A 10,660-nucleotide genomic window follows, 5' to 3' on the forward strand; every position below is an offset into this window, starting at 1 on the left:
ACTGTTCGCCATACTCATAAGGCAATTTGAATTAAACGAATAGTGTAATATACAAACGAAGAATAAAGCAGCATATAATATACAAATAATCATCTAGACAGTACATCAAACGATGGAATCTGAATACATTTGTGAAAGAATTATACAAGTTTAATATTGTGTAGTTAGTACGGAGGATTTTGTTTATTATGGCTCATAGTAAACTTATAGCTAGCAAATTTTCTCACGTGAAAAAGTGCATGACGTATTTTGCTCAGAATACTTCTTGCCATGGAATCAAGTATGTCACCGAATCGGAATCTTTTGTCCGCAGGTAAAGTATAGTAGATAGCTAAAATAATTTAAAATGTGAGTATGGCGGATCATTTTTAAACGTCTACATACATTTGCATTTACATTACATTTGTCTTGATGATGTTCATAGTAATATTTCATGCATACATGAAGTACATTTTGTATATTCATTTATCCGCTATAATTTGAATTTATAATTATTTAATTGTCTGAAAGTAATTTTCGATCTAAATCGTTTTAACCTTGTAAGCAATAATGGCATAGCATCGATGGGTATATTAATCATCATTTTATTTATATGTCAATTTATTTTTATAGACGTATTTCGTATTTTCAAATTCATTTTTGGTACTGTTATTTCAATTTTAAGAAACTTTCATATTTATTTTAATAACTCTATAACTCGTAATATGTAAGCTAGGAAGTGAAAGGTCCGGTGATGAATGTCGAGCTGTAACTGTGTAAAAAGCGGTTACTTATAGTTACAAATGTTTCATCATGTGTGCATTTCTGTAAATTATAAACATATACCTAATTGACATTTGTTTAATTACGTTTAGAAATTTCTATATAACTTCCTCGTCCATTAGAGTGTTATTCTGTTATTCTTTTCATAACGATTAAAATAGTAAAAAATTAACAACTGTTCCGATATTCCATCATACTACTAAGTATTTTTCATAATCAATTATAAATACAATTCTTGCATTGAATCTGCTATAGCAAGTGTACTTATCGTCATCGTCGGATACCAACCGTTGATTAACATGTAACATTACATGCTGTAACATAACATGTAATCAACCAAGGGTAAAAATGAATCAAATTGTATCGATAAACAGCTTCAGGTGCGTAAAATATTGACTAATGAAATAGTGTTTAGTAAATTTTATATTCTTGGACAGCAAAGGTAAACAACTATCAGAAACAAAATAGAGCGCCCACGGAGTTAACCTTTTTCACGTGTCTTGCAAATATAAAAGGCAAAACTATTCCCAATCTAAATTATTCCACAATTATTTTTGTCTAGAATTAACGTTTCACTAAACGTCGTATAGAACGAGCGTTTTGATTGGTTATAATCGCCTCATGAAATCGTGAGGCAACTAATCAAAAAGCTGTCTTTGACACACCTCTTATCGACCGAATATCTGGCTGGTTCGGCCGTAGGTATCCGACAATAACTTTTCTACGGGGAAATAAACATGCATTAACCTGTATAATCAAGGATGCATGCGCCATTGTAACACGTTTTTGATCAAACGTGTCTCGGGGCGACATGTAGAAACAACTGATTGCAGTGACAACCACTTAATTTTTTTAATGGCAACGCATTTTCGCGTGTAAAAAGCAGACGAAACCGGTTTCTGTGTAACGAAATGCGGAATGAACGAATCTGAAAAGAACATGTATTACACAATTACTATTTTTGTATATTCGCCTCATCTAATTTTGTTTATTGTAGTTTTATTACACAAATGAAAAGAACTGACACTTTTTCATAAAAATGAACATATAATGTTCGTCGACATCACATCGAATAGTGAACAATTTCTTCACAAAAATGATTTAACTATTGTGATTCTTATCTTAATTACAATACATCATTACTTGTAGCATTATGCATTATTAGTTTTAAAGAATTTGGAATGAGTTATAAACTTATTTAAGCCAAGCCGTTTGTTTGTTTTATTTCTTTTTGTTTTTGTTTCTTTTTTGTCTTTGTTTTGTTTTTTGGGGGGAGGGGGACAGAAAAGGGACATCTTTCTTAAATATACATTGACTGTGTCAATATTTATATATACGCCAATTTTATCCTGTGAATATCGGCGTTATTATAAGAAAAAAATCCCAATTAAAAAACTGTACTGTAAACACATAAGCCACAGCCACAAGCTAGACTGGTACATATGTACCGGACTACGGAATCTCTGGATGCCTTTATACAAACCTCAATGTCCGTTTCCTGAAACTGTGCTAATGTGAATAAAATTTTGACCAATATATACTGTTAATACGATTCTACTTTCCATAAATCACGAGTTAATTGTAGCCGTCAGAAATAGATCATTAATATGCATACCTATGAGACACATTACAAAAGTATAATTCTCTAGACACTAGTCCATTGAAACTGGTGACTTTTAATTTGACGTATTTGTAGTTACTAGTAATAATAATAATATGATCAATACTTGGTTTTGATCTCACGCAGATAAACAGCTTTTTACATTTCAGTGATTGATAGTTGGTTTAAGCTTGGTTATATTGACCATTTGTCCAACATTTTCAGAGACGGTCAAGCACCTTATAATCAGGGGATTGTAAATTGAGTATTTATAAATGCTTGTGGTTCAAAAGAATTTGAACAATATGCCATGAAACGTTAATCGCTTGCATTGAACAGATTCATTCACACAACTTAATGCCACCGCTCCCAAATAATCATTTAATCATCGTGAAATGTATGAAATAATTTGTTAATTTAAATCGCAGATTGAAGTCTCAAATTTAAAGTTCCCGTTGCCAAAATTGTGTATCGTTTGTTTCAAGTCTTAAATATGTATATTGTTTTGTGTCTTTACAATAAGATCCGCTGATTCTGATTTGTTCTAGGTTTAAAAAAATGAGAAATTCTTATTATTATATCAACTGTACCCCGTGTTATCCAAAGTCACAAAATGATGTTCAAGGACATACATGTACATCACATTTGTATAAGCTAGATTTAACTTCATGCCCGAAATTTTCAAGTAATTTACTCTAAATGCAAAATACAAAACAACAACAACAACAACAAAAGCAACAACATAAATATTCAACGTATTTTCTTGTTTATTTGACAGGTTTATGTGGTTGATCTTTGTACTTGTCTGTCTTACTGGTGTTATACTTCAAATTATCGACAGGGTTGGCTATTTCTACGAGCGTCCAATCGCTGTGAACGTCAAGATCAATTACAACCAGACGCTTGATTTTCCTGCGGTCACAATCTGTAATCAAAATGCTTTCAGGTATAGTGTGATGACAATATTTGGATGGCATATGCCCTAATTATAATGTCACTGTCACAAATGACACACGGCCGCCGGGCGGCGTCTATTTCTCAAAAAACTCGTTATACCTGTCCGGCCACCTTGACAATCGGACGACAGCAGCTAAAAAGTTTGCTCATTGGGCGGGCGCCGTCGAGTTTTAAGTACTATTTCAAAGCTAACGGCATCCGGGCGATAATATTTGGGGTCAGTGAGTTGAAAGGTCATCTGGCAGGGATCATACGGACATCGTCTAGGCCCACCCGGCGCCCGAATTGACATCAGTTGGCAGCAAGTATCGCTCGGTACCCGGAATATTTATGCACATGCACTGGGCGGTTATCGGATTGTCGTCCGGCGATCGCGCGACTTGACTTTGTTGTGATTGCGGCTTACGTTGTTTGTAGTTGCCTAAAATGTATCTGTGAATTCCTTTGGATTTAACATAAACTTTATGGTCGAGCAAGAACGGATACTCGGATTATTATTAAGAAAAAGGCAAACTACAATTGTTGCATTATTTGCTTGGTCTTCATTTTGTCTCTCTCAACTGCCTCCTTTGTTGGCATATTGACCACTGACTGATTTTTAAAACAACATCATAAAATGTCAAGCCTTTACCGCCCTGCGCATAAGCGGTGACCGTCCGAGCATTTATAAATCGCACAGACGCCGTCCGGACATCGGGCAGCGACCGCCCGGTCTTTGAATGCTTTCTGTAACATCAATTTGGCAAAAAATCGCGCGGCGACAGTTTCATTCATGACCACGCAAGATATCAGATTTAAAATCGTCTGGCATTTTTGAGCCGATGTTGTAAAAATCGTTAAATCGGCGGCCGTTTTATGTATATGTTAGTGTTCATCCCTGCTGTTCTACAGAAATAAGAAAATTCGACAACTTCGGATGAATACTAACATACTTAGTGTCAAGCATTATTTGGCCTCACTATTATTCCCTTTATTACGTCACTATGCGGTTCTATGAAGTACTATGGAAAAAAGAAGTCGACTATGAACGGACTTATATATATAGTATCGACTTTTGTTCGTCTATGAAAATTAACGCACAGAATATTTAAGAAATACAGAGTTGTCTTTGGATGACAAATAAAGTTGGACACTAATTGTGACCTAGGCATAAGTTAACTGATTTGTAATAAGTTATAGGTTATAGTTATAAAGAATATACCCTTCTTTGTATACAACCTCATGAAATGCTATAAATATTGATAATATTCTGATTTGCAACGAGGACTACATCAAACAGGTAATTGCAGTGCACGAGATATTTCCCAACATTGTCTACCATATATATTATGTACTTACTCTTTAATGTATATTCACTTATACAGAGCAACTAAAGCGTCTGAAACTCATAGATACAGACTAATAGAACTCCTTTTCTCAACCACTGGAACCATCTCCCTGCAACAACTGGAACAATTTAACGCTACAGATCTTAGTGTAGAAGAATTATATACCTCTCTTGCTCATACAAAAGAAGACTTCATATTAAGGTAATGATGCAACATATTTTGTATGCAGTTTATGATTTATGCAGTAACTTGTGCACGTATAAAAAGTAGTTACTTCTTTTGGTTTTAGTAACCAAAAAGAATACAGAAAATTATTTCTATAAATATAAACAGTTATGTTTGTAATTACACCACATTGACGGTTTCTGAATTAAGAACGACAAATAAAATATCGCAAAAATCGGATAACATGGCGTCAACGTCTGTGAAAACTGTTGAATATCTACACGTCTTGAAAGTTTCGTGCATTTCTTATGTCAAATTTACGAAAAAAGAATTGACTTCAAAAAGTAAATTGCCGAGCTGCTCAATGATGTCTTAACAATATCGAATGGAAATCATTCAATTAGTATTAGTGATTACCATTTGTTACAAACTGCTGAGATATTATATAAAATTCAATGATTTATTTTGTGCTAGTTGTGTATGGAAGAATGGCAACTGTAGTCATGAAGACTTTGAAATGATCCTAACAGACCATGGTGTATGTTATATTTTCAAGAAGAAGAAGCAGGATATGCTGGTGTCTTCGTCAGGTATATACTTTACATGTGTAACATGCCATTCAAAGTTATTGTGGTGTCCTCGTCAGGTATATACTTTACATGTGTAACGTGCCATTCAAAGTTATTGTGGTGTCCTCGTCAGGTATATACTTTACATGTGTAACATGCCATTCTAAGTTATTCTGGTGTCAGCCTATGTACATGTTGTTTTCCAACTTTTCTTGTTTGATATTACAATTGTTATGTATACATACATGTATAACGGGTTTGAATTAAGCACAGTTGCTTTTCATGCAAAGACAATTATTAGAGATAACTCCCAAATGATTTGTCTCTACATATCTCTCTGACATCCATTCCGTTGTTTTGTTTATATCAATGATAAGCACGCAATACAAATTTTTTGAAGACAGCATCTTATAGAAATTTCTGTACATAATATAAAAATGTATATGCTTTATTTTATTATTATATTCAATTTAACGGAGTTGCAAGGATCTGTATAACTATTAATTACTTTCGAATATAAAAATCCTTTGAACGTTAGAAGTGATTCATTAAGATTTAACAATTAAAAATTATATAAATACTTTATCATTTGCTTTTTTATAAATTGTGTTTATAAAGGAGTAGATTCTGGGTTACGAGTGACATTGAATGTTGAGCAGTATGAGTACATGACCGGCCCTCATGATTCTGCTGGTATCAAGATATTATTACATGACTCACGAGAAATACCGTTCGTGCACGAGCTTGGTCAGGCAGTGCCCACCGGAACACATGCGTTTGTCGGTGTTAAGTTTATGACGGTATGCCATTTAACATACATGTATACATTGTTAGTATGCTTCCGCTTTTTATGATCTTGTTGCAAATGTATTCTAGCTTATTTTGAAATTATATACGTTTATTAAATGTTGTTCATTTTAGTTATATGGAAAAGAGAAATAATCGTGTCAATGCATTTGTGTGGTAATATCTAGAGTTGTGTCCCTTCATTTTCCCAAAACAGAGTCATGCTTGTCAATACTTCAAAAATGTGTCTTTTATATGTACATTTGTAATGTACACTTTTGTACTAACTTCGAAATTAACGAAAAATAATTACATAAGATCAGAGTTCTGAAAATATAATCAATATTATGTATTATTATCAACCATTTGTTTTAAATATATATAGCACAGTAGTAATAATATTTCTTTCAGATTGACAACCTTCCGAAGCCATACGGAGAATGTGATACAAAGAAGTTGTCACACACAGACTTCTATACAACCGAGGAATGTTATTTAGATTGTCTAGTTGATCTGGCATATAAGACATGTGGATGTAGAGATATCTACATGCCCGACCCCAAAGGTCATTTGTTTATATGTATTTAACTAGGCGTAGTTTTAAGCATGTATCAAACATAGCATGTTAAGGGGAGTGGTGGCCTAATGGTTAACGTGTCTGCCTCTCAACCCAGGGAACATGGATTCGAGCCCTACTTAGGTCACGACCATATTTCTTCATATGACACCAGAACTGGTCGGTTCAAGGAAGTAGCAGCAAAAAGTACTGCAATAACTTGTTTCGCAATAAATATTTTTAAACCAACTAAGCATACAGAAAACATTTGTTAACTTTACCTTGTACCACACTACCGGTGGATGTTATGATGTATGCAGTTGTGTAACCTTTAAAGCATTGAGACCAATAAAGGACTTATATAAAAAATCTTGTCCATGTCCGTCATTGTTTTCACATTCATGCAGTTTACATTATATAAAAAAACACATTATCATTGTTGCAGCAAACAGTTTATAGTAAAATATAATTGTTACGTATACAGTCACATTTAATTGTATGTAAGAAATAATACTTATTGGATGTGCGTCAATTTGGTAGGTAGTTGGTAGTTGGATATTCGAATACCAAACTACGTACTAACTTGATAATTGGATACAAATCTACTTAAATGCAAATTATGTAGGATTAAGTTACTAAAGAATGACTTTAAATTGCTAAAGCTTTCAAGCTATTTTCTTATTTCCGTAAAACAAGTTTATTTTATTTCACAATGCGGAAAATATGTCTAACTAGTATTCCGTTATACTGGGGATGTCAGTCATTGTGAAATATGAAACTAACTCATTATAATTTTACAGGGTCAATACCAGTATGTACTCTAGGCGCATACTACTCTTGTCTCGTTGATCTTAAAGGTAAGTGTACAAATAATTTATCTATAGTCACATTTATATTTTCAAGCTAACGACCCACCTATATTGATTACTATTGACAAAAGATAATATTTTAAAAGATATTTATAACAATAAATATAGCCTTATAAAATGTTATCATTTTTAAACGAGATATAGAGTGAATCTGAAAAAGTAACTACGTTAATTCAAACTGAATGTTTGTAAAGATTTCTTAACACAATGTTTCAGCTGAGTTTTCAAAGTCTTTACGCGAGGATTGCGGTTGTCCAGTTCCTTGTTACTTGGCCATTTACGATCCCTCTGTATCATACGCCTCTATTTCAAACCATCTGGTCAACAAACTACTGACGTCATCAGAAGCTACAAAATTGGTTGAGAAATTTGAGAACGCCTCAGAGATTACGTCAAAAATGGACAAAGACACGTTCGGATTCTTCCAAGCAATAGCAGAAACATTTTACGATAAGTTTACTCAATTGAAGGAGGTTATTTCCTCTATTGCAAACTGCCTTGCGAATCAAAAGAATGTAACGGAAGAGGTGGTTACAGAAATGACAGACGTGTATAATGTTAAAGATAGGATATATAGATACCAAGATTATTCTATAGAAAAGAACTTTCTAAGGGGTCGTGAAGCAATGGAAGAGAGAACCCTTAATAACGTGGCAAATGCTTATGCTGAATTTGCATTAGTGAACAAAAGGCGAATCGAGCGTTTAGCTACCGAGAATAATACAGATTATTCCAGCAGATTTGAATTGTACCAGCTTGTACTTGACTCTCTTACTGTTAAAAAAGAAATTGCTGAAAAAGCGCGGGAAAATATAACCCTTTTACTTAGTTCGTTTATATCAGGGACGCCAATATTTAATTATAAATTTGAAGATTTGCCGCTCGCTCATAATCCATACATCGTTCCTAAACCTTTGATGAATTACTCAATGCATCACAATCACTATATGCTGAAATACGTTCCAAAATTGAATTCCAGTGACTTTGATTTAATGGATACCGTTCTCAGTATGTTTATAGATCAAGCCACAATAGCGTATGAAAACAGGACTGTAAATGATACTGAACTGAATTATGTATACGAACGGTTTCAGTATGCGTGCCGGACATTTATGTTTAGTAAAAGCGTTGTATATTCGCAAGGGATAGAACTGCCAACTCGGGTAATACAGGAAAGAATGACAAGTTTTAAAAACGAGTGGTCGTCCTTTAATGCAAACATTGTTGATTTAAGACAAAATTTAAATGCGTTGGTGACTTTATTGAGTAATATTACCGCAAACATTTTACCTAATATGGAACAAAACATAGCACTAATGAAAAATTATACAGTCAGCTCTGAAGGCAATCTTATGAATCTAGCTCATGTTTTCTTATCAAACGAGACAAAACTATTGGTTAATATTTTAAGGAATTTTTTCCAAGAAGTTCAAACAAGAGGCCAACAGATACACGACTTGACAAATCTTCTGAATAAACCAGTGAAAAACATATGGACAACAATTATTACAGACGAAGATTCCATAGATTATTATAACTATACTGATAATGCTTTGTTTCTGAGAAATATTTCCGTAGTTCTGGATGAGTGGACTGGAAAAATAAATGAATTACATGAACTTGATGTTCGACAACACGTCTTTAACAAAGATGAGGACTTCTTTATCGCAAATGATGGTGTAACTGTTCATCTAGAAAAATTCAAGAATGACATTGTTGTTGATGGGAAGTTCCTCAAGTTAGTATAGAAATGTATCCTGCATATTTGTTTTCTTTTCATTTCTAAAACAGGTGATATAACCTGTGTGAGTACAAATAAAACGTGATTTAAAACAACTGGTATAACCATATTTTGATGCCAGATTACAAAATGTATATAATTTTTGAGGCATGGTTAATAAAACAGCGAAACATGCAATTCGCTTATACATGTATTTCATCTATATTTACAAAGATAGACTATATATCACATAATTTGTAGAACCGCATTTCTATTGTTTCGTCACTTTATTGTCTTTAAGTGTGTTCATATTCGGGTAAAATCACTTAGTAAAGTTATCTCTATCTACTTTCCAGGCAGAATTTTCTACAGTTGGATATTTTCTATCGGCAGCTGAGCTACGAATACATAAGTCAACACAAAGCTTACGACTTTTTTGCTTTAATTTGTAAGTATCTATTTTCTTATTTGAATATACGTGATAAAGTATTTAAAACTACATATAATTTAATATATAAATACCATAAGTGTCATGATACGCATAAATAAAGTCTTTATTTGTAACCCAACAGGTATCTCAGCTAGGAATTACCTCCATCGATGCTAGTTTGTGATTGCTAAAATATATGATTGTCTAAATCCGGCATTTCTTGATTTCAGGTGATATTGGTGGAGCTATGGGTTTGTTTATTGGTGCCAGTATGTTAACAATCGTGGAAATCATAGACTTGTTCCTTATACAACTACCAATATTTAAACGTAAAGAAGACAAGAAGAAAAACGGCATAGCATTAACCTAGTAGCATAGTGTTTCTGTTACAAGCCTCTCTGACATATCATAATGTAAAACTACTGAATATTGTCATTCATGTGCTGATTAACATGCCTTAAAAGTTTATTGAACGAATATGTTAACTGTATAAATACAACATGCATAACGAATACATTAGTAGTTAAGGGGGCCACTATGGGCTGAAACTTATGGGCTGGAAACTTATGGACCGGGCACTATGGGCTGGATGTTACTTTCGGAAACTTTTGGGCCTGTGTTGGGAAACTTATGGGCCCGGGGAAACTTATGGGCCTTTAATAGATGGATAGGGTACACTTAAACCCTTTTAAAGGTTTACCATATAATGAAAGTATTGTGTTCTAAAAAGCCCTTTTTTAACCTGTGCTGACATGTATATATTGATCAGTGTGTACTACACATCAAGTAAACAAATTTAAATTATACCTGAGACGTACTTTCATTATCAAATAAACTTTACTGTACAGTATATTTTGTTAAACTTTTTTTTATAAATAGGTTGACAATATATGAAAGATATTTTTTTCGGGAAGAATT

At 33.4% G+C, this 10,660-nt stretch overlaps 1 protein-coding gene across 5 annotated transcripts in view; it reads left to right on the forward strand.

The window, feature by feature from the left end:
* Positions 1 to 10,437, forward strand: part of LOC132753934 (uncharacterized) — a 120,887-nt gene extending 110,450 nt beyond the window's left edge. For all 5 annotated transcript variants that reach the window (XM_060744495.1, XM_060744494.1, XM_060744493.1 and 2 more), the window contains exons 2-10: positions 3,141 to 3,308; positions 4,684 to 4,848; positions 5,287 to 5,402; positions 6,000 to 6,181; positions 6,579 to 6,732; positions 7,524 to 7,580; positions 7,809 to 9,330; positions 9,669 to 9,760; positions 9,973 to 10,437. In XM_060744495.1, coding sequence (XP_060600478.1) covers positions 3,141 to 3,308; positions 4,684 to 4,848; positions 5,287 to 5,402; positions 6,000 to 6,181; positions 6,579 to 6,732; positions 7,524 to 7,580; positions 7,809 to 9,330; positions 9,669 to 9,760; positions 9,973 to 10,112 — 2,596 coding nt within the window. In that variant the 3' untranslated portion in view covers positions 10,113 to 10,437. The remainder of the gene's footprint in view (positions 1 to 3,140; positions 3,309 to 4,683; positions 4,849 to 5,286; positions 5,403 to 5,999; positions 6,182 to 6,578; positions 6,733 to 7,523; positions 7,581 to 7,808; positions 9,331 to 9,668; positions 9,761 to 9,972) is intronic.
* The last annotated feature ends 223 nt before the right edge of the window (positions 10,438 to 10,660 follow it).

The sequence above is a fragment of the Ruditapes philippinarum genome, unplaced genomic scaffold (assembly GCF_026571515.1).
Source record: "Ruditapes philippinarum isolate M1 unplaced genomic scaffold, ASM2657151v2 ctg279_1_1_1_1, whole genome shotgun sequence".
Taxonomy (NCBI): domain Eukaryota; kingdom Metazoa; phylum Mollusca; class Bivalvia; order Venerida; family Veneridae; genus Ruditapes; species Ruditapes philippinarum.